This window comes from Squalius cephalus (assembly GCF_949319135.1).
Source record: "Squalius cephalus genome assembly, chromosome: 18".
Classification (NCBI taxonomy): Eukaryota; Metazoa; Chordata; class Actinopteri; order Cypriniformes; family Leuciscidae; genus Squalius; species Squalius cephalus.
In genome coordinates, this window is record NC_137139.1 from 21,521,273 (window position 1) to 21,545,013 (window position 23,741).

Here is a 23,741-nt window from a genome sequence, read left to right on the forward strand (position 1 = left end):
CCTGGTTTTATTGTGAACCATTTATCGGTGCACATTATTCCAAAAAAAGTCGCTTTTTTTTTTAAATCAAGGTTTACATATTTTTCTAATGCAATTAAGTAATAAGTACTTTTTAACTATTTAACAAGAAGTGCATAGAAAAATGAAAACAAACACAGATTTGGATTTCTGTGTTTTAATGATTTATTCTATTAAAACAAGAGTATACATGAAGCTTATGACTGTTTTTAATTTACATTATGAAATCCAGATGCTGAATAAATCATGACATTCTCTTACAAGAACTTTGGTTGTACATTATTAAATCCCAATTTGTCAAACATCTTGTAGCTTAAAGTGCCAGTCAATTAGCTAGTAGAAATAAGATTTCACTTTCTCCATATAGAATAAAAAGCTTTAAGTTTTGCCTGTTCATCCAAACAAAGAAAGAGCATTTTCAAGCAAAATTTTTACATAGTTTGACCTGAAACGTTGATTAACAGCAATGCATTTTTGCAGAAGTTGGGCTCAAATGATTATACTGAGTACAGTAGACAATCTCATGATTTCAAATTCATTGAAAACTCAAGACAATCTTGTGTCATGTCACGCTTGATACTTCTTTAAAGACGTTAATATCAAAAGTTTCTTACCTGTATTTCATGCAAGAATACTGTTTATTTACAATGCTTGACATGTCTCAATGACTTTTAATACATATTCCAACATGTCTTTGCTTTGGAGTCAAAAAGTCTCCATTTAAACTTTCCCATCAACTCCAGTGCTGGGCAGTTCCACCACCACACTGGACTGATGGATGGGGTACGCGTCGGTCACCAGCAGTGTCTGCTCCATCACATCTGCCACAGTGAACGGAGTCTGCTCGATTCCACCATCAGTCCTTCCAGTCAGAGCAAACCCAGTCTGTTCACCATTCACTGAATATGTGGCCTGGTCTCCTCCTGTTCCTCCAGCAGAGGCTGAGACGACCTGTTCCACCACAACCGTCTCTGGCTGGATAACCAGGTTAACCATGTCCGCTGGTCCTGCCTGAACCTCTGTCTGGCTGGAAGGACTGGATGAGGCAGCTGCATTCTCATCCTCCACAATTAGGTTACGTAACCGTCTTTGTCTTGGGTTGTAGTTCTCCACGCGGTTGTGGATCTGTGAGTGTCGTCGCAAATGTGCCTGTCAAAAGCAAGATAGAGACACTGAGCTCTTAAGACCTCAAGTAGGAAATGTGAAGAAAAAAAAATCTGATATGTTAATCCATGAATACATCTAATTCGTACCTGTCTGGTGAACTTGTAACCACATTCAGAACACTCGAATTTTCTCATGCCTTTGTGACGTCGTACATGAACACGGAGCTGCTCGATGGCTGATAGGGCATGATGGGATATAAATTGTTATTCAGTACTGATTACTTTAAACCACTGCCTTTCATATATTCTTGTTTTTTAAATAAAAATAAAAGTATTCATATATTTTACACAAAATGTATTTATATTATTTAATATATATATAAATTGTATAAAATATCTAAAATTATTTTGCAAATGCAAATGCATTTACCAATGCAAATATGTAATTCAAGTAAAAAATAATAGGAAATAATCAAATAAAAAAAAAATATTTTAACAAAATTAAAGCAATGACATTAATGAAAATAATATTTATAATGTCATATAAACTAAACACATTTTATATAATTTATATAACATTTATTGAATGTAATATATATACATGTTATATAATTAAATACATGTATAATAAAAATAATCTACATTTTAACAATGTAAATGTTAATTTATTTCAAGTAAAAAATAATAATGATCTAAAAATGATCAATATATATGTATCTATGTATCTATCTGTATCTATCTATCTATCTATCTATCTATCTATCTATCTATCTATCTATCTATCTATCTATCTATCTATCTATCTATCTATCTATCTATCATGCAAGTAAAAAAAATTCTCCAAATTGCCTCTAAAGTGTAACTGTATAACTCTTTATGTATATCTCACCAGATATCTCACCTTTAAAAGTTTTGTTGCAGATGTGGCAAAAGTGTGGTCGGCCTTCTTGGTGTTTGCTGGCTATATGGCGTAATAGAGGACCTTTCTCAGTAAAGCGTTGCTCACAGAACTCACAACTAAATGGCCGCTCTCCTGTGTGTGTGCGGTGGTGTTTGTCCAGACTCGCTGCTCACACAATCAGAAAACATTCGGTTAATAATACAAAAGTAATAGAGAAACTGCATGGATTCCATTTTAAAAGTGAATCGGAAAGAAAAAGTTACCTTGCGTGCGAAACGTCTTGCCACAGAGGTGGCACTGGAAAGGTTTCTCTCCAGTATGTGTTCGAAGGTGCATGTTGAGATTGGCTTTCTGGGTAAAAGCATGATTGCAGAACTCACACACAAAAGGACGCTCATTTCTGAAGAGAAGCGCAACAAATATGGTTCAGCATTAACTCAACCGGTAAACACAAAACATGCAAAACTGATTACACACACAAAGATTAGATTTCTTCACATTGTTTTATTGTCTGCTCGCCACATGCAAGCATATCATCTTTGAAAGGCAGACCGAAATAATTAATAATAGTATAAACAACAAATAAAGCATGTTTCAGTGATGTCATAAGTCACATGCCTGTGAATGGCTTTGATGTGCATTTGCAGGCCGTTGCGGCTGGAGGCCCGGTGGCCACACTCCTCACACACAAACAGTTTCTCACCCCGATGTTTGGCTGCCTCATGCAGACGTAGCTCAGTGCGGGACAGGAAACACTTGGTACACAATGAACACTACACAACACATTTTATTAGTAATACATAACATTTGATTTGATATTTTGTTTAGCTTTCAATGACAGGGCATTATGGTATTGCAGACCAAGTTATTTAGAGTAACTTACTGCGTGTGGTTTAGGAGCTCCGTGAATTTTAATCATGTGGATCCTGAGATCTTTCTTCTGCATGAACTGCTCAGGGCATGATGTGCACTAAAACGACAAATAAAATTACATTGCCGAAATGTCCCTGGACAAAAGGTCACATCTGACCTCCACAATGGATGATGTACCTTATTGGGCATCTCTCCTGTGTGCGTGACTGTGTGAAGACGCAGCTCATGTCGCTTTTTAAAGGTCATGGTACATTTTGAACACGAAAACACCTGGCACAAATTTGAAAAAGGTGCAGGAAGTAAGTTGCCATTGTGCAACAGTAAACACCAAAAATGACACATTATGGTTATTCCTATTGCATGTATGCGCATTTTAAATCGTCCCCCATTATCAAACTCACCACCTCTGTTCTGCTAAGACAATTCCTGGCTTCATGCTCCAGCAGGTTTTCCTTCCTATAGTAGCACTTCCCACATTTAGCACATTCAAAGGGCTTCTCCCCTGTATGTCTCCTAGCAGACATCAAGATGGAAGGAAAAGATCAATCATATTAATTCATTACAAAAAAAAAAAAAAAATAATTAAATTGCAATTACCAGACAGCCTTTAACATTAATCTAATATGTGTATGTAATATGAATTACATATCTACACTACCGTTCAAACGTTTGGGGTCCCATTAAATTGACCAAAAGTGACATTTTAGTAAAGACATTTATTATGTTAAAAATGATTCCCATTTCAAAAAAATGCTGTTGATTTGAGCTTTATATTCATCAAATAATACTGAAGAAAATGTATCATCATTTCCACAATTTTCCACATTTTTTATAGTAAGAAATATTTCTTGAGCAGAATATTAGAATGATTTCTGAAGGAACATGTGAGTAATGATGCTGAAAATTCAGCTTTGACATCACAGGAATAAATTACATTTTACAATATATTAAAACAGAAAACAGAATCCCTTAGCATAAGAGACTTCTTTCAAAAACATTTAAAAATCCATCAAACCCAAAATTTAGACTGATAGTGTGCACATACCTGTTGTGTACTTTCAAGTAGTACTTGCTGAGGAATGTTTTGTGGCATGTTGGACATTGGACAGAGCCTTTCTTGCTGTTTTTAGAAGTTCCTTCTCCATTCTCTTTATTGGTGCTTTTAAGTTTGCGCTTTCCCCGTGGAGTCTTTGGGGTTGAGCAAGGTGAGTCATGAGGCATATACTCTTCATCGGTTCCCTCATTAAGAATATCCATACTCTCACCTCCGTCATCGTCATCATCGTCATTGTCATCATCATCGTCATTTTGATCATCAACAGATCCATCCACCTGCTAATAGATACACAATAGATTACAGGTAAAATCAAGGATTTTGATGTAGTATGAAATGAAAATCAGAACAGATAATACATTGGGTATTATTAGAGCAACTTTCATAATCAATGCATCCGATTTTCATAGTCAGATCAATGCATTCTACCTAGTAGAAATAGATTTGAATAAAATAAATATCTTCTGGTTGAATGTAAATGTACAGAGTACCTCAGCCTCACTCATGTCTTGATGTTTGAGATGATCTCCTTCCTCAGTGGCAGCAATGTCCTGCTCTTTATCATCTAAAGATGATGGTTTTCTCCTTCCTGCTCCCTGCCTCGTAACAGCAGACATGGGACTTTCCCCGACAAGTCGACTGGGCCCTTTTACGCGCCTTCCAGAGCGGGTGGTGGTAGTAGACGTCGAGGCAGGGGTGTCATCATCGCTAGCTGTGACCGGTGACCCGAACCTGCACGCATCAGGTTTATTTTTCGTCCTCTGCCAAGATCTAGTCTTTCCTTTCAGGGTCGGATCAGGCTGAGGGTCTGCAGATGTGAGAGGGAATAGCGGTTTGGCTTCATCCTCTTCACTCAAGGCAGCAGGTGACTGCAAAGTCTCTACACCTGGCAAACCCTGGCAAGGTATGAGAGAATCCGGCACTGACAGTCCGCTAGCTGCATTCTGAATCTTTTCTAAATTGCTGTCATCTAACTGGAGTTCACCAGTGTAAAAAAAATGAAGCAGTAGCTCAAGTCCATCATCAGGGCACTCTAATGGCAGGTCGATCTGTATACACGGTGAGGAACTGGGTTCCTGGAACAAGTGGCTGAAGCAGGCAAGAACATTGCGATGGGCCAGATGCACCTGCCCACTTGCTGTGTTCAGCATGGCATCGCAGAAGTGGCCAAGACCCCTCTGTTTGTTGAGCAAGGACAGCACCCGCTGAGCATGAGAGGACCATTGAGCAGGTATCTCCATCTAGACATACAAGACACATCAATTTCATTTCAAATTTGATCTGAATGAAATTAAAGCTAAGACATTGAATGTATACATTTAAATTAAATATTTAAATTATAAATATTATATTTAAATGTAAATAATTAAAAATGTTTTTTGCTAATTCATGGATATTTATAATAATTAAAAATATACAAAGAAGTGTGTCTGTTCTGGTTTTATTATATACTGTCATTATTAATAAATGTTTCAAGAAGATATAATGCCAGTAGAGGTCATGCAAAAAATCATTCTTACTTATTTTGGCGTAATTCGTTTTATGAAACAGTTATTTATTTTAACATTTTCATTTAAATTGTAAATATTTTATTAATAATTTTATTCGTGGATATTTAAATAAAAAATGTTAATGCTCAGAATAATGATAAATGTGTGTAAAATACAATATACATCAGGCTGTTCTGGTTTTATTACTAACGTTATACTGTCTTTACTAATAAATGTTTCATGAAGACATAATGTTTGTAGAGGTCATGCAACTTTAAGTAATTCTTGAACATCATGAAATACTGCAATTATTGTTCTACAAGCACAGTTGGTTATTCCAATATCTTACTTATTTTGGCGCAATTCATTTTATGAAACAGTGCAAAGAATAATTCAGCACATTTTCATCCATCCATGTTTAATAATGCTTCCCCATACCATGCGGATAACTTTGACTGATAATCGACAATCTAATTAATTAATATTACCTAAACGTTAACCACGATGTCCGCCTTTTACTGACGCTCCCTAAACCACTCGCCGCACAATCAACTGTGTATGACTCACCTTCCACGTAAATTAGATCGTTGCTCTCATGTTTCTTTTCATATTCGGAAACTCGACATATATGCGTAATGTAATTTAGTGAGTTAATTATATATTATATAGCATCAAATGCTTAATTTGGGCTTAACAACAAGAAGCCATGTTGAAACAGAAACAGGAAGTGACGTTGCAATATTGTTTGAGCTCTGTGGAATCTGGCCATTCAACGTATTACGCAGAGTTCGACTTTCTTCACATACGAGCTGATTACGTTGTTTAGCTCATGCAACCAAAGTGAACACTAATTCTTCAAATGTATACATTTTTTGATAGTTATGGGGAATTATGTTATAGTGGAGTATTAATTCAGAATGGTAGTGTGGAATCAAAGTTCAGTCAAACTCCGGAAAATCTGTTACTGTCCGTCACATGGCACATACGCTAACCGTGAGGCGCCAGTGCTGCACTAAATCGAGTCGAGTCGTATTTAACATGTTTTACGCTTCATCTTTGTTTCTGTTATATTTGTGCTTTCAAACGTATTCAACAAACAGTGACAATGCGGTCTTAAAGTAGATCAAAAGGGGGAAATGAACGGCTTCGTCTCGATTAGTGGAGTGGAACCACAACAGCATCGTGCAGCGTGATTTTGATGTTTGCATGGAGCCACTGCCAGTTACTTAGAAACAGCAGCATATACACAGAGACTCTGGTTTTACGTGTTTCACGTTTCTGATTTGATTAAAATAATTTGTACAGGAGAATCGCCGGTTACAGCCGTTTCTCACTTCAAACAGGTTCGTGAACAACCACGAAAGTGGCTTTCGGTATTCATAATCATATTAACAACAGATCATCTTACTAGTGGTTGTTAATAATGTATGGTCATACTATAATTTTACACCATATTTTACCAACAAACTAAAGTTTCTCTCTGTATGTATGTATGTATGTATGTACGTACTTTTATAATCTGTCAGTCTTTCTTTTTTCCCCCATTTGTTCGTTTCTTTCATTCTTTTTTCTTGAGTTTTTCCTCTTCTTTTTTTCAAATCTAGAAGGCAAGGAAATGCATTTCTTATAGAGAACTTTTTTAATGATGCCAGGTATGCTGATCCCATCATTACTGTCTTCATTCACAGGTGTTCCCCTGCCCTGGATTTATGTTGTTTTTAGGCTCGTTGGAGTTCATAGTGTGACAATGAAAGTACACAAGGTTTCTTCCCGGTCCCAACACGAGCAACGAAATGCCACCAAACGTCACAGCAAGAATAAATGGCACAAAAAAATACGCAGTCTGGACTCAACTCTGCTAAACACAAGTTCTGGGACTGCAAAGTTGGAGCAACGGATAGCCAAAATGGAAAAACCCACAGTAAAACGGTTGAAGAAGTTGAATGCGAAGCCTGTGACTATTTTCCCTGAAAACAGTTGTGCCAAGGAGGGAAAGGTTGAGGCCACTTCTGTGACTTTAGCTCATGTCCACACAAATGGAGGCACAGAACTGGATGACAGCAGCGCATCTGTGGACTCTCAAGAATGGAGTGAATATGCCAATAGTGTTCTTCAGAACGGCATGGAAAGTTCAACCTTACCAGACACAGACCAGCGGAAGGAAGACGAGCTTCAATTCCATGCCCACCTTGACCATACCCACAACCGTGCTGTTTTAGTCATGAAACAAGACCAGGTAGATATTTAACCACTATGATGTTGACTTGAATCAGTGATTTATTTGTTTATGTGTGCATGTACAGTTACACCTAAAGGCCAATTCACATTGTTCTGACAGAAGCAGACACTTATCAGACATTATAATTCCAATTCAGCATGTTCAATCGACGGAAGCTCCGACAGATGCCATCAGATTTCGACACACTGATCTGACAAAACCGAAAATGTGTCTTTCGCCGTCAGTGAGATGGTCATAATGCTAAAATTCAATAAACTTATTTAGCTCTATTAGCTCAATTTGTGTTCTCTTAATAAAAAATGAAGACTAGTATATTTTAAACTGACATAAGGGGAAACTACCAAGTCTATTGTTGTTAATATTTGTATTAACTTATTTTTATTATCATTATTTTAGTATTAATATTGTGATTATTAGCATTACAGCCAGTTGCTGCAAACTTTAAAATACACAAATGTCAGCCAATTAATCAGTCAGGCCAGTATATATCAGTCCATCATTAGTTTCTGCACGTAGGCTTACTTTTGTGTCTGATGTCTGCGCAGGTCTTGTGTTTCCGTGGAAAGTGCCTGCTCACTTGCCTCTATGGTCATGTAGAGGTCCTGGGCTTCACAATAGAGGAGGGACAACAACCTTACCCCCTGTTCTCACCACCGTCTCACTGCCCTCTCACCATCAAGGCCTTTGGAAACAACTTTGGGGGCTCCAGCAAGAACAAGAAAGAGGGGCTACTGGAAGCCAAAGCAATTATTCGCAAATATTTCTCTTCAGGTAGCGTCACAAGGAGTATCCTGCCTCCCTAATACATTTTAATGACCCATTTCTCATTTTTGTATCGCCCTTTAAGGCAAGGAATCCTAGGTTAATGGGTTAAAAAAATTAACTAATAGATATCACCATACTTACCCAGTTGATTGATTACATTAAGAATGGCAAACATTTTTTGCAGTTTTTTTTTTTTTTTTACAAGAGTTTTTTGGATGGGTTTTTTTCCACCAGTCCGAAACAACACATAATGAAAGGGCCTGTTTTTGCCCGTAGTGTTGCCTTTAATTTCTACCTGCACTGCAGTTCTTTTTTGCACCCACTTTCTAAAATTTTGTTGCAATTTGTCTTTTTATGTCTAGAGCCAAGTAAAAAGCTCATGAGTGTGGTGGACTCGGACTCCTGTGTGGTTCTTCTGGAACCTCTGGACACGCCGCTCACACGCTTTCTCTCCAGCTTCTCAGAACTCGCAGAGATCTTCGGTCTTAACTCGGTAAGTCGGTGACATTTTCAGATTTTGCATGTTCATGTTTAAATAGCAGATGTGTATATTGTTTGTTATGATAAAATGCATTCCCAGTTTAATATGCAAAGGCAACTACAGTAGTCGACATTTGAAGTGGATCAACACCTTTCATCAAATTTATACATGAATTTTGAACAATACCCGTTCTTGTCTTAGGACAACTTTGATGAACTTTTTTGATCCACTTCAAATGTTGACTACTCCATAAGTAAGCTATTTGTAGGTTGTCTTTCTGAAGAATGTAAACACTGTGGCGCTTACAACATTGTTTGTTTGAGCACCCTGGCATAGCAACGATATATTTGTGTCTCTGTTTATGCATTCTGCAGAAGGAGATAAAGTCCCAGGCTGCCATCTATAACCCCGTTCTGTCAGCCGTGGGTGTAACAGCTTTGCGTGGACCCTGTGCACAGGGTCTGGTGATGTCACCTAGCTACAGAGAAGCTATAAGCAGTTTGCTCAGTGCCTGGGCAGGTAAATTTTAATAGTTGTTCAAACCATATTTTAAAGGAAATGTAATCACAAAAAAACGGATGGGTTTCTGTTCAGTGCTTAGTTCTGCATGCTCGCAAATCCTCTCATTAAGACACAATGTAAATAAGAGATTCATTGAGCAGTGTAGACAGACAACTTCATTGATTATAACGAAACTTTGTGAGATCGCAAGCTGAGATGAGTGACAGCTTTTTAATGCTAATAAATGGAGCTGTCTTTGCTCACTTTCTAGGCTATATTGTAATCCATTCAGAATTAAAAGTTGACATATAATGGTAATTGATATTATTAGCATTTGACTTGACTACGTTATCAAACAGCTAATAATGTGTTGCTAATGCTTCACAAACCATGTTCCCATTCGCCATCTCGGAGTAAAACAGCTGCCTTCTAAGAAATCAGCATCCCTAGAAGTAATGATGGGATTGGTTACAGGTTTGTGACGGAAGAGAACAGGGGTGGTTTCAAACCACGTTTTTGAAACTCTTACTGGTACACTGTAGTTTTAAGGAGAAATACTATGAATTTGCACATGGTTTGTCTTAAAGCATATTAAAAACACCACACAAATATATAAACAACATTAAAAACTTGTTTTTCACCACAAGGGATCTTTAACCTTAAATATTATAGTAATTTACCAACAGACAGGGTTCCCTGTATAGTTTACAGCATTAGTTGAGAGATTGATTTGCTCAAGGAAAAAAAATTATATGTACTGTACCTGATATATACAGTCCCCTCCAAAAGTATTGGAACAGTGAGGCCAATTCCTTTCTTTTTCCTGTAGACTGAAAATATATGGGTTTGACATCAAAAGATGAATATAAGACAAGAGATCAACATTTCAGCTTTTATTTCCAGGTATTTACATCTGGATCTGATACACAACTTAGAAGATACACTCTTTTGTTTGAACCCACCCATTGCTCAAGTGACCAAAAGTATTGGAACAGATTAACTTAAAATAGATTAAAGTGAATAAGACTTAATATTTAGTTGCAAATCCTTTGCTTGCAATAACTGCATCAAGCCTGTGACACATTGACATAACCAAACTTTTGCATTCTTCTTTTGTAATGCTTTTCCAGGCTTTCACCGCAGCCTCTTTCAGTTGTTGTTTGTTTTGGGGGGCTGCTCCCTTCAGTCTCTTTTTAAGCAGGTAAAATGCATGCTCTATAGGGTTTAAGTCTGGAGATTGACTTGGCCAGTCTAAAACCTTCCACTTCTTGCCCCTGATGAACTCCTTTGTTGTTTTGGCACTGTGCTTTGGGTCATTGTCTTGCTGCATGATGAAGGATCTCCCAATCAGTTTGGTTGCATCTTTCTGTAAATTGGCAGACAAAATGTTTCTGTACACTTCTGAGTTCATTTTGCTGCTGCCATCATGTGTTACATCATCAATGAAGATTAATGAGCCCGTCCCAGAAGAAGCCATGCAAGCCCAAGCCATGACATTACCTCCTCCGTGTTTCACAGATGAGCTTGTGTGTTTAGGGTCATGAGCAGATCCTTTTTTTCTCCAAACTTTAGCCTTTCCATCACTTTGGTAAAGGTTAATCTTTGTCTCATCAGTCCATAAAACTTTGCCCCAGAATGTTTGAGGCTTGTCTCTGTACTGTTTGGCAAATTCCAGCCTGGCCTTCTTATTCTTCTTGCTAATGAGAGGTTTGCATCTTCTGGTGTAGCCTCTGTACTTTTGTTCATGAAGTCTTCTGCGAACAGTAGATTGTGATACCTTCACTCCTGCCCTCTGGAGGTTGTTGCTGATGTCACTAACAGTTGTTTTGGGGTCTTTCTTTACAGCTCTCACAATGTTTCTGTCGTCAACTGCTGATGTTTTCCTTGGTCTACCCATTCGAGGTCTGTTACTTAGTACACCTGTGGTTTCTTTCTTTCTCAGGACATTCCAAATGGTTGTACTGGCTATGGCCAATGTTTGTGCAATGGCTCTGATTGATTTTCCATCTTCTCTCAGCTTCACAATTGCTTGTTTTTCACCCATAGACAGCTCTCTGGTTTTCATGATGATTACACGTCTAATTATAAATGCAGTCTGCACAGGTAAAACCAAAATCTGAAACTGAGCGCAGACATTCAGTGCTATTTATTGTTTGAATAATCAATGTAATAGGACACACCAGGGCAACAAAACACACCTGCCAGTCACATGTTCCAATACTTTTGGTCACATGAGCAATGGGTGGGTTCAAACAAAAGAGTGTATCTTCTAAGTTGTGTATCAGATCCAGATGTAAATACCTGGAAATAAAAGCTGAAATGTTGATCTCTTGTCTCATATTCATCTTTTGATGTCAAACCCATATATTTTCAGTCTACAGGAAAAAGAAAGGAATTGGCCTCACTGTTCCAATACTTTTGGAGGGGACTGTATATACAAAAAAAAATTAATCAAAATTTAAATCAAATCAAGAGCTTGTGAATCAGAATCGAATCATATGTGTAAATGACAGAATTTTCGTTTTGGGGTGAACTGTCCCTTTAAGGGTATGAGAAAAGGAATTATTTGTGCTCTGTGAAATGTATAGAACCTCATGACGTGAAAAAATTTGTTCCCACGATTTACTTATTCGATTAACTATTTTTTTTCTCCCCCGTACGGGGAAATGTGTTCTGTCTTAAGTAATGTAAAATGTTTTTTGTCCACAGGGGAATTTGACCGCTGTCCTGTAATTCTTGTGTGTGGGGGGAAATCCGTTGGCAAGTCCACCTTCAATCGGCACCTTCTTAACAGCCTGCTCAATCAGTGAGTTCAAACAGTTCATTATATCAGTTTACTTATTAGAGGATGAATTTAGAATAATCTTGTGTTTTTGTAGGCTAGCCTGCATGCCAAGTTGTGTGCATGATGGTAAGAAATTTGCATGCATTGTAATTTTAAGGTGATATATTTCTCTCTGCCTTGTTGTATGTGTGCAGCACTGTAAGTGTAGAGTTTTTGGAGTGTGATCTAGGCCAGACTGAGTTCACCCCTCCTGGATGCCTTTCCTTATGCACAGTTACAGAGCCACTGCTGGGTATGTGGCACACTTTAAGCTCTCCATTTCTATATAGCCAAATGAAGTGCTAATTCAGAAGAGCTTTGTACTGTAGAAATTCAACGGTCTTATATTTAGCATGTGTTGATTTTACACACCCAAACAAATGAACATGTTTTTTTTTCAGGGCCTCCTTTCACACACATGCGTGACCCAAAGCACATGGTGTATTATGGTCAGGCAGATTGTCATGCTGACATTGATCGGTATCTGGAGTCTCTCAAATCCCTCTGGCGCCATGTCAGTGGAGAGAGTCCTGTCATCATCAATACTATGGGCTGGATCAGAGGTCAGCAAAAATAATTGCACATGAAAGTCAATAAAATGGGAATATTGATTTGAACTGCATAAATATGGACTCATTATTGGATCTTGAATATTTTTGCAAATATTAGGGCTGTCAAACTATTTAATTACGTAATATACGAGTCAGACAATTTAATTTTTAATATATTTGTTTGTTTGTTTTTAATTGGTAGCCCTAGTAAATATATTTATCTTTTTATAACATATTGTTTTCATTTGAGTTTCTGGTACTAATTCGCTAACAAATGTCTTTCTCTCTTTCACAGGCCATGGCTTTCAGATACTGGTAGACCTCATTCGTCTTTTATCCGTCACGCATGTAGTGCAGCTGAGTTACGGAAATGCTCCACAGTGTCAACTTCTCACCCCAGAGTTCCTCAGAACTGCCCACGGCTGGCACACGCACCCTCCGACGACATCCACCTTGACAGAGGAGCCAGCCAGTCACCTCAGCATTCGATCTCATGTATTTCTCAGCGTCCAGTCAGAATTTGAAGGTGCTGGGACATCTGGAGAAATGTAAGGCAGCCAGCTGCACCTTTTCCATTGTAACTGTACCTATGATCTGTTGGCAGTTCTTGTGGTGAAGATTTAACTAGGTCATTTTTGGTTAGTTCTACTTAACAAACCAAAGTAAATTTCCATCCTGCATTCATCTTAGGCAACATCAGCGCAGTAATGAGCTGCGAGACCTGGCTCTGCTCAGCTACTTCAGTAAGCTTCAGTCCTCAGAACCTGGTCCCATCCGCCCGCTTCACTGCTTCATACCCTACCAGGTTTTTTTATATATATATTATTTGGAATTTTTTTCCTTTTTTTGAAACATTATTTGATGTATGTGTATTAAATTCTGATCATGTTTTATGTGAACACCTTTTTGTGCTCTTATTGTAGGTCCCACACTCATCAGTGGCTATAGGGGTAACACACTGTGAGGTCGCACCCAACAACATCCTTTATGCGGCCAATGCCAGTATAGTAGGGTTATGCTGTCTGAGTGAGAAGGTTGTGGGCAGAGGAGGTCCTGTTGTACTCTCCCAAACTCCTATCTGTCAATGTGTGGGCCTAGGTGTGTATTCAAGGCCTTTAATATGTGGATTTGAGATGGAATTGTTCTGTGAAATTGCTTTGCATATGTTGTTGCATTAACAATATTTAATATACATCATGCAGACTTAAGTATAAAGATATGAAGCTTATATAAAATTAAAGATATGAAGCTGTAATTGATTACCTGCTGTTGTGTTTTTAAGGTGTTCTGAGAGGGGTAGACATGGCACGAGGTCTGTACTTTCTGGTTACTCCAGTATCTCCCTCCGTCCTGAGGCACGTGAACTGTCTTCTGCTGGGAGAGATCACTCTGCCTAAAGTATTGCTCACCAAGCAGGTATGTGAATCAGCAATATACACTACCATTCAAAAGCTTGGGGTTGGTCAAGTTTTCTTTTAAGTAAGCCTCTTATGCTCACCAAGGCTATATTTAATTGATTAACAATTCAGTAGAAACAGTAATATTGTGAAATAGGATTGCTGTTTTTATTTTTAATATATTTTAAAATGTAGTTTATTCCTGTGATGGAAAAGCTGAATTTTCAGCATCATTACTCCAGTCTTCAGTGTCACATGATCCTTCAGAAATCCTTCAGATCCTTCATATTCTAATATGCTGATTTTGTGCTCAAACACTTCTTGGTGTTAACAATGTTGAAAACAGTTGTGCTGCTTAATATTTTTCTGTACATATTATATATTTTCAGTAGTTGATACATAATATTTTTTTTAACAATGTAAAAGTCTTTAGTCTCTTTTGATCAATTTCATGTGTCCTGTCAAGAAAAGTGTTGTTTTTGTAAGTGTTAATGTAAAAAAAAAAAAATCCTTTTGACCCTAAACTTTTCAATAGAAGTGTAGATCATTGACATCCATAAAATGGTTGAAGGGCGATTTGTTTTTCTATTTTATTTAATGGTTAATTTTTAAGTGTCATTAGACATTTACAAACCGCTGGGGTACATTTTACACTTTACTCACTGAATATAAGGGTGCAGATTATATAAAACCATTTGTGTAATGGGTTATCACCCTGATGGGTCTTTGTTGTCAGTTGTACTTAACATCTCTTTCTCTTGTTCCAGCTTGGAGTTGATGGAGATTTACCTTACGTCACCACAGACTACAGCTTTGAAGTCAAAGGGGCAGGAAAGCTTCACATCTACAAAGGACTGACAAGACCTGGTTTTATAAAGTCAAATAACTAAGTTTTTCTGTATGGACTCTACTTTCTGTGAATGACATTTGTATCCTGGTATTTGTTTTATAGCCTAAAAATTATAGGTAAAAATTGCCATTGAATGTACAAATCTACACAAGAATCTTGGCTTTTGGAACTGTATACTATGGAGAAAAGTATGAGTGCATATGTTGTTGCTTTATCTGTTGTTGAATGGCTCCTTGTTTAAGATCTATATGGGAAACTTGTTTTGATTTGCTGTACTGTTACAGTTTGTCAATATCTTCTTAAAAATATCATGAGTCTTTGTTTTCTTTTCTCAAGTTACATTCCCAAACCAAGATAATGCAGACTGTAAAATATTAAAGTGGGTTTCATTTTTGCCAAAAATGAATCTTGTTCATTGTCATTTGCAAAAGTCAAAAATTATATTGAGAAGTGAATAGATCAGGACACAATTTTCCAATTACTGCTGTAATTACACAACTGCTTGGTTTTTCTGTTAAGTTGTTATACTATTAAGTTATTTTAGTGCAACTTATTTTAATGTCATCTTGTTGGCTCTTGCATGTTTGTTGAGAGCCAACACACTTGATTGGAAGATGCCTCAGTTAAACTTGATGTGCATTTATTCACATCTGCATTAGATATGAGCACATAGACTACACTGGCCTTCTTTTGTTGCTTAAATCATGTATTTAATTGGAGGTTGAAGAGCCAAAATTGCTTAAAAACATTCACTGCCTTTACCAGTAGGTGGCAATACAATTCTGCAATTTTCACTTTCTGTAACTATGTTTTACATAGAATATTGCCAAAGCAGTACACACACAAACAGACAGAAAAGAGAAATAATAGAAAAAAATATACACCAGAATGTTGGAATAGTAGCTATATGCTTCCCTATCGATATAATGATATTCCATACTCTTAAAGCCTTAATGCTTTAACAATTACTCAAAGCACTCCAGTATTGTTTAATGTTATGTGTGAATTAGAAAATGACTTTTTACATAGGCTATGTGGAACTTCCCCACTAATATGTAAGAGCTGTTTCTTTTTCTATTCCATAGACATTGAAACTGTTATTCGCACGGTTATAGACCTGCATCCAGTTATAAAACTACATTTAGTTTCCTACTAATGAAATTTTCTTTTTTCATTTCTACAGAAATTATATGAGTAATCTATTTTCGCGTTAAAAGGTTTCAGTTTCACGGTCTACTTTTAGAAACACCTGCCCAACCCGGAGTCAATGACGTCATCGCCAGCGTGATGTAAACAAGGAAGAGAATACCGTCGAGCGAGGAGACGTTTGTTTTGTGTTGATTAAAAGCCTATTCAATTCAGTTCAAGCATTATTATTTTTACGCGTTTACTGTATATTACTTCAACAAACAAATCTGTTATATTGAAAACGTCTCATAGTCTAGTCATAAACACTTTAAATACCGAATCGTTGCCAGAATGGACCCTAAGCACAGACAGATTCTTCAGCGGCACAGGCGTAATCTAGTCACGGCATTAAATCCTGCAGATATCTGTGATGGGCTTTTGTCAAAAGGGGTCTTCACCCAGGACATGATCGATGAAATACAGGTAATAGTGATGTCTTTGTTCTCTGGGACGGGATTGTGAAAGTTTACACGCTTAAAGGAACAGTGCACCAATAAATGACCATTTATGTTATTTGTTTAACTTACTCACCCTCATTAAACCAGTATGACTTTTGTTCTTCTGTGAATCACAAAAGAATATGTAAAGAATGACAGTCCCAGTCCCACTTTCATTACTGATTTTAACATTTAATTCAAACTGTCCTGCTTCAGACAGGATGTTCACTTGTTAATAATGTGCATTGTTTAGTTTCCAATTATGAAGGTAAGACGATATGACTACTGTCCATTCATGTGCGGGCAGTTCCGTTATTGCCAATCTGCGAATGTGAAATATTAATTTTCTCCTAACAGAGCAAAGCAATCAGACGAGACCAAGCCAGGCAACTGGTGACAGACTTGGAGACGAGAGGGAGTCAGGCTTTCCCAGCCTTCCTGGAGTGTCTACGTGAGACTGGCCATCATGATCTCGCAGAGCTCCTTCAAAGTGGAGATGGTGCTCATCGGCCTCCTCCCGTCCCAGTACAGCCTTCACTGATCCCTCTGCCAGTCCGTAAGTGTTACTTCCATAATACAGTCACAGTGGAACATAAAACACCCTACCCTAACCATGATCCTCTTGAGATGTGTCTGTAACTGGCACTATGATTTTTCATTGTATTAAAAGAAAGCACAAGTTATATAGAAATATCTTGTCTGATCTTGTGATTCAATGCAGAGAATCCAAAATGTCCTGAAAAGCCAGACATACCTGATCTCACTCCTCGATTAGTAGTCCTACCATCGAGACCAGAAAGCCTGCCTCTGCCCGAGCCTCTTAGCCCACGTAAGTCACTGTCATGTAAAACAGCTCTCTACATTGTAGTTTTAATTCTCAATAAAAGTTCATTTTCATCTGTTTAATACTACTAAAATTAAAATTACTTAAAGTCACCATGAAATCAACATTGACAAGTCTTATTTTTTATGGAATATTGCTTTATTTATTATAAATGATTTATCCGTGCACATCTTTTTCTTTTTTTACGATTCATGAGGGCAGGACAACTTATCACTTACATGAGATCACAGCAATAGAGTGTCGGGTTTTACAGTCGGGTTTTAGAAGTACATTTTTTTTTATAATTTTCTCCTTAGGGAAATTGATTTTTAATCATTACTTATAAACCTTTAAAACAGTTCTATTGTGAGCTGGGAGGTTGTTTATCAATGTCATTTGCTTCTGTTGAAGTTATCAACCTGCGTTATTTCAATTTATTTAAAAAATAATAGTATTTAACAGCCGAATTCATGGTGAAAAAATTAAATGCTCTACAGAAAATTTCACCAATCAGAGTCGCCACAAGCAAAACGCGGCAAAAGAGATCTTTAGCTCCACCCACTCCCATGAGGCACTGTGAATTGCGTAATTGAGTCGGTCTCCCTACACTCTCAAAATACTTAAATATATATTTAGTATATATACATATATATATATATATATATATATATATGAATATTTTGCAATAAACTTAAAATATGTTGTTTATATACACTCACCTAAAGGATTATTAGGAACACCTGTTCAATTTCTCATTAATGCAATTATCTAATCAACCAATCACATGGCAGTTGCTTCAATGCATTTAGGGGTGTGGTCCTGGTCAAGACAATCTCCTGAACTCCAAACTGAATGTCAGAATGGGAAAGAAAGGTGATTTAAGCAATTTTGAGCGTGGCATGGTTGTTGGTGCCAGACGGGCCGGTCTGAGTATTTCACAATCTGCTCAGTTACTGGGATTTTCACGCACAACCATTTCTAGAGTTTACAAAGAATAGTGTGAAAAGGGAAAAACATCCAGTATGCGGCAGTCCTGTGGGCGAAAATGCCTTGTTGATGCTAGAGGTCAGAGGAGAATGGGCCGACTGATTCAAGCTGATAGAAGAGCAACTTTGACTGAAATAACCACTCGTTGCAACCGAGGTATGCAGCAAAGCATTTGTGAAGCCACAACACGCACAACCTTGAGGCGGATGGGCTACAACAGCAGAAGACCCCACCGGGTACCACTCATCTCCACTACAAATAGGAAGAAGATGCTACAATTTGCACAAGCTCATCAAAATTGGACAGTTGAAGACTGGAAAAATGTTGCCTGGTCTGATGAGTCTCGATTTCTGTTGAGACATTCAGATGGTAGAGTCAGAATTTGGCGAAAACAGAATGAGAACATGGATCCATCATGCCTTGTTACCACTGTGCAGGCTGGTGGTGGTGGTGTAATGGTGTGGGGGATGTTTTCTTGGCACACTTTAGGCCCCTTAGTGCCAATTGGGCATCGTTTAAATGCCACGGCCTACCTGAGCATTGTTTCTGACCATGTCCATCCCTTTATGACCACCATGTACCCATCCTCTGATGGCTACTTCCAGCAGGATAATGCACCATGTCACAAAGCTCGAATCATTTCAAATTGGTTTCTTGAACATGACAATGAGTTCACTGTACTAAAATGGCCCCCACAGTCACCAGATCTCAACCCAATAGAGCATCTTTGGGATGTGGTGGAACGGGAGCTTCGTGCCCTGGATGTGCATCCCACAAATCTCCATCAACTGCAAGATGCTATCCTATCAATATGGGCCAACATTTCTAAAGAATGCTTTCAGCACCTTGTTGAATCAATGCCACGTAGAATTAAGGCAGTTCTGAAGGCGAAAGGGGGTCAAACACAGTATTAGTATGGTGTTCCTAATAATCCTTTAGGTGAGTGTATATACTCAACATTTTTAAATGAGTAGTTTTATATTTCTCCATTGTTTTTAATTTGATTATGCTGTTCGCAATGCTTCATAGGATTGTAGTTATTTCTCTCAGTAAAACTGGTAAATACGCAGTCTTGATTCTCCTTGTAGCTGGTTGGCTTGGTCCATGGCTTATATCATAGGGAATCATAGGGATTTAAAAACGTCTTTGATAACGCATGTTAACAGACTTTTTTAAATCCCTATGGGGAAAATGAATGGAAAAAATACTTCCAGAACCAAAGCCCCTGAAAAAGTGTGCAGGCACTGTTGAACTCAATGAACCTATGATCCAATTAATTTCCCGATGTACATAATCAAGTCCTGCACTCAATTTCTTTTTCTTGTTTAAGAAGCTGTTTCACTATTGCAACTTCCGCTTCATGGCTGCTTTAACTTTGGATATATGCTTGTCCACAGCTTCTGAAACACTAAGGGTGAGGCCAACCAGGCCGAGACGTGACAGTATACAGGTAATTGTGTTTACTCATTGGCATTGCTCACTAATAATTGAGTACAAGTGTTCTTACTTTTCAAACAAAATGTATCACGGTTTCCACAAACATATTTTTAATAGTAATTTATAATTTTATTAATAGTTTATACATTTTTTATAATAATATAATTTTTATTTTAATATATATAGACTTTATTTTACTACAATATACACTATTGTTCAATAGTATGGGGTCAGTAAGTTTGGAGTAATGACTGCTGAAAATTCAGCTTTGCCATCACAGAAATTAAATATAGTTAAAAATATTTAGTAAAAATATAGTTTTTTATTATAATAATATTTTACTGTATTTTTTATCAAATAAATGCAGCTTGGTGAGCATAACAGGCTTCTTTAAAAAATATAAAAAATATTACCGACCCCAAACTTTTGATCGATGGTGTATATTAAAATTTTATATTAGCCTATGACACATTAACCATTTTTGTTACTCTGAAATAAGACTTAATAATTAATGTAACAAACTGATTATCATGCATTTGAGTTGGTTCTAAATGTTCATTTTAAATTGTAAAAAATGAAGTGCAAATTTATTGATGAATTATTATATCTGCCTATCTGTGTTCACGCAAGTTTTTAGTGTTTTCAGTTTTGTGTGAAAATAATTTTTCATCCTAAGCAACTGGCAGGGAACACAGGGAAACATCCTTGTGGAATAACATGGAAATAGTTCCATACACAAGCTGAATCAAATTTTTGAGTTTGTATGCACAAACTGCACCATTGCACCCAAACTCTTTTTTTTTTTTTTTTTTTTGTACAGTCTTACAAGATGGATGCCAGTCCGTGTGGGATGTGCCTGATTATTAACAATGTAGATTTTGAACCAGCCTCTGGACTAAAAGATCGAAAGGGGTCCAACATTGACTGTGACAAGATGGAGAAAAGATTTAAAGCTCTCAACTTTGAGGTTACTGTGAAAAGGAACTTGAAATACAAAGTAAGCACAGTATTTCCTCTTCTTCTTACTGTAAACATAGCTGTAAGACAAATGTCCGCCTGTCCTTTATACATTTTAGAAAAAAATTTGCTCCCCTCTTTAGCATATAAGACATGAGATGTCATCTTTAGCGAAGAGGAATCATTCTGCATATGACTGCTGTGTGGTGATCATCCTTTCACATGGAACTGAGGTAAAACAAGTCGTATATGCAGTATATATATATATATACTGTATATACTGTATATACATATAAGTATTGTTTTTATTTTTATTTTTTTTTAAAGAGAATAATATGCTATATTTGCTTTTACAGTTATGAAGACTATTAGTTTCTCAACATAGAAGTACAACCTCACTGTTGTTTGCATGAGCAATTTTATGTGCTTCCTCATTTTGTAGAACACCCTCATGCATGAGTTCTATTTTATCATTCTTCTCTGGTGCTTGACATTTCTCTAATGTTTAGGTAAACCACAATCGTTTCCCTGGAGCAGTTCATGGTGTTGATGGACCCGCTGTCCCAGTTCAGTTAATCACAAACTACCTCAATGGCCAGAACTGTCCTTCTCTGCAGAGCAAGCCCAAGCTGTTCTTCATCCAGGCCTGTGGAGGAGGTGGGCATCTCAGAAATCTTTCACAAGTCTCATAGCCATTTACCGTTGTGCTGTGAATTTTCATGTTCAAAATCCAGTCATTTCATTGGAAATCCACACGATTGGGAATTTCGCAATGATTTGGTCACGTGAACTTCGCCGTCTTGACCAACATGAAGTGGCCTGGTTTGAAAGTGCTTCATACATTGCTACACTATTAACAATAGACACTGCACCTTTATCCCCATAACATTTCACCAAAATATCGCTAATGTGATCGCACCTAAAGACAACCCAAGGTTTTTTAACTGAATGTTTCTTAGTGGACTGCAATTTTTCATATCATGCAAACTTCTTTTGTGTGCACCTGTAGGTGAGAAGGACACAGGTTTTGAGGTTTCTCCAGATGAGGTGGAACCCTCTTTGGGTGGGATGGATGACCAGATGGACGCCATTCCCATGTCCTCCAGCAGCGACTCTCTCAGCACGTCAGATGAACTTGATGCTCGGGCCACTTTGCCCACACCCAGCGACATCCTGGTGTCCTACTCAACTTTTCCAGGTCTGTGTTTTGGTCATATTGTGCCATAAACACGTTGTTTGGTTGAGTAATAGTTCAGGAAGTCAAACCTTTTGATTGCCAAATACAAATGACTGATCTACATGCTAATGTATTTGAAGGCTATGTCTCTTGGAGGGACACGCAAGCCGGCTCCTGGTATGTGGAGAATCTTGATCTTGTGCTTGAGGAGAATGTTACCACAGATGATCTGGTGACCATGCTGATGATGGTACGTCTTTGTCCCGTAAAGCTTCTTAAAACTTTTAAGATTCATGTGATAGAGGCAGCCACTGATAGATGCAATAAATATGTCCTCAAAAATGGAAAAAATAACAAACAAACCTCCATAATAATGCTACCAATTAGTGTAGAGTAGTATGTACCATTTCATAGCAGAATATCTAGAATATATCATTTTTTAAAGGGTTTAACACCATGTACGAACTATATACTACTCTTCAAAATGCATCACATGCAGTACAAAATTGTGTTTGACTGTCCAGCTAAAATAACTATATTGTGATAATAGTTATAATTAATTATATTATAATGTAATATTTGTGAAATATCTGTTTTCTTTAGGTAAATGCTGCTGTCTCCCAAATATCTGCCAAAGGCCTGTATAAACAAATGCCCGGATCTTTCAACTTCCTCCGAAAACTTCTCTACTTTCAGTCTTCACAGTCATAATGGCTTGAAGATCTGTAGTATGTTTTTGAATGCTGCCTTCAATTAGAAATCTATGTACTCTATTCCGTTAGAATATGATGTATTTGTGATGTGATAAAAAACACATTTGTTGTTTTTTACGTCATAAACTGAACCATGTGATCAGAACATTTGACTGGAGTTCTTGTTTTTAACATATTTTTAATTTTATAATTAGCAAGCAATCAAACCAGTAATACCTTGTAACTATTATTGTTATTTTTATAAGTGCAATTTGTATTATTTTTCTACTTTGTGTGCAGCAGGAGGAGGACAATAGACTTTTAGTGCACTTGTGGTTTAGGTGTGGTATTGGAAAGTGATTAACTGTCACACCATGTTCTCAAGAAATACCCGATTACATACTGTGCATCTTTTGAAATAAAAAAAAATATCAGAAAAATAGAAATATGAAATTAAAATTATAGTTCCAGTAATGAATACAACCAAAACTAACAGACTTATTTAGGTTTCTCAAAGTAAATAGATGAGGCATTGAGGAGAGGAAGGAAATGAATAGGTCCTCACACACTAACACCAAAAAAAAAGAGAAAAAACAGATGATAGCAATGAGCTGTGACTTTGTCTCTGAGAACAAGAAAGTGATTAGAGATATCACTAAGACTTGTGTTATTAACTTGGTTGGTAATAGGCTCCATCTGTTGCAAAAACAGAACATACCGTTTATTTCCTTTTGTGCTTTATACCTTTGGATAGATTAAATAAATAGGAACAATCCATAAGCATGAGTGAACAAAAAGGACATGTGTGCAATCTGATCCATGCAAGCTGCTTCTCCTTCTGTAGGAGGAAAACTGAAAGGTCATAATGCATGTTGTAGGGTCATAGTAGCCACTTTAGAGGCATCAGAATCAAATAGTTTCCAGCTTTTTATGTTTGTCTTACCAACCTCAGTTGCTATTATCAACCTGTGTGGGCAGATCTTGGAAACTGCC

The 23,741-nt window shown here is 37.2% G+C and overlaps 3 protein-coding genes across 4 annotated transcripts; 2 read left to right on the forward strand and 1 right to left on the reverse strand.

The window, feature by feature from the left end:
* Positions 1-162: 162 nt before the first annotated feature.
* Positions 163-6,171, reverse strand: zbtb48 (zinc finger and BTB domain containing 48). Of its 2 annotated transcripts, none has more exons than XM_079848162.1 (11): positions 6,010-6,171; positions 4,444-5,193; positions 3,944-4,233; positions 3,300-3,411; positions 3,076-3,168; positions 2,909-2,995; positions 2,644-2,798; positions 2,289-2,425; positions 2,026-2,190; positions 1,272-1,360; positions 163-1,167 (listed from the first exon to the last, which is right to left on the reverse strand). In XM_079848162.1, exons 2-11 carry the CDS (start codon positions 5,191-5,193, stop codon positions 739-741), a joined length of 2,307 nt encoding a protein of 768 aa, XP_079704288.1. In that variant the 5' UTR covers positions 6,010-6,171; the 3' UTR covers positions 163-738. The 2 variants fall into 2 exon arrangements, with proteins under 2 accessions (XP_079704288.1, XP_079704289.1); XM_079848163.1 differs by lacking the exon at positions 6,010-6,171 and adding an exon at positions 5,931-5,967.
* Positions 6,172-6,203: 32 nt separating this feature from the next.
* On the forward strand, positions 6,204-15,448 carry nol9 (nucleolar protein 9). Its single transcript, XM_079848164.1, has 13 exons — positions 6,204-6,785; positions 7,131-7,678; positions 8,227-8,452; positions 8,809-8,939; positions 9,302-9,446; positions 12,138-12,234; positions 12,408-12,505; positions 12,654-12,815; positions 13,099-13,351; positions 13,494-13,608; positions 13,727-13,901; positions 14,086-14,219; positions 14,968-15,448. Exons 2-13 carry the CDS (start codon positions 7,190-7,192, stop codon positions 15,088-15,090), a joined length of 2,148 nt encoding a protein of 715 aa, XP_079704290.1. The 5' UTR covers positions 6,204-6,785; positions 7,131-7,189; the 3' UTR covers positions 15,091-15,448.
* An 871-nt stretch (positions 15,449-16,319) lies between these two features.
* On the forward strand, positions 16,320-23,324 carry casp9 (caspase 9, apoptosis-related cysteine peptidase). The gene is made up of 10 exons (XM_079849562.1): positions 16,320-16,661; positions 17,033-17,231; positions 17,397-17,504; positions 19,883-19,935; positions 20,743-20,919; positions 21,023-21,112; positions 21,389-21,536; positions 21,889-22,077; positions 22,197-22,306; positions 22,660-23,324. Exons 1-10 carry the CDS (start codon positions 16,530-16,532, stop codon positions 22,765-22,767), a joined length of 1,314 nt encoding a protein of 437 aa, XP_079705688.1. The 5' UTR covers positions 16,320-16,529; the 3' UTR covers positions 22,768-23,324.
* The last annotated feature ends 417 nt before the right edge of the window (positions 23,325-23,741 follow it).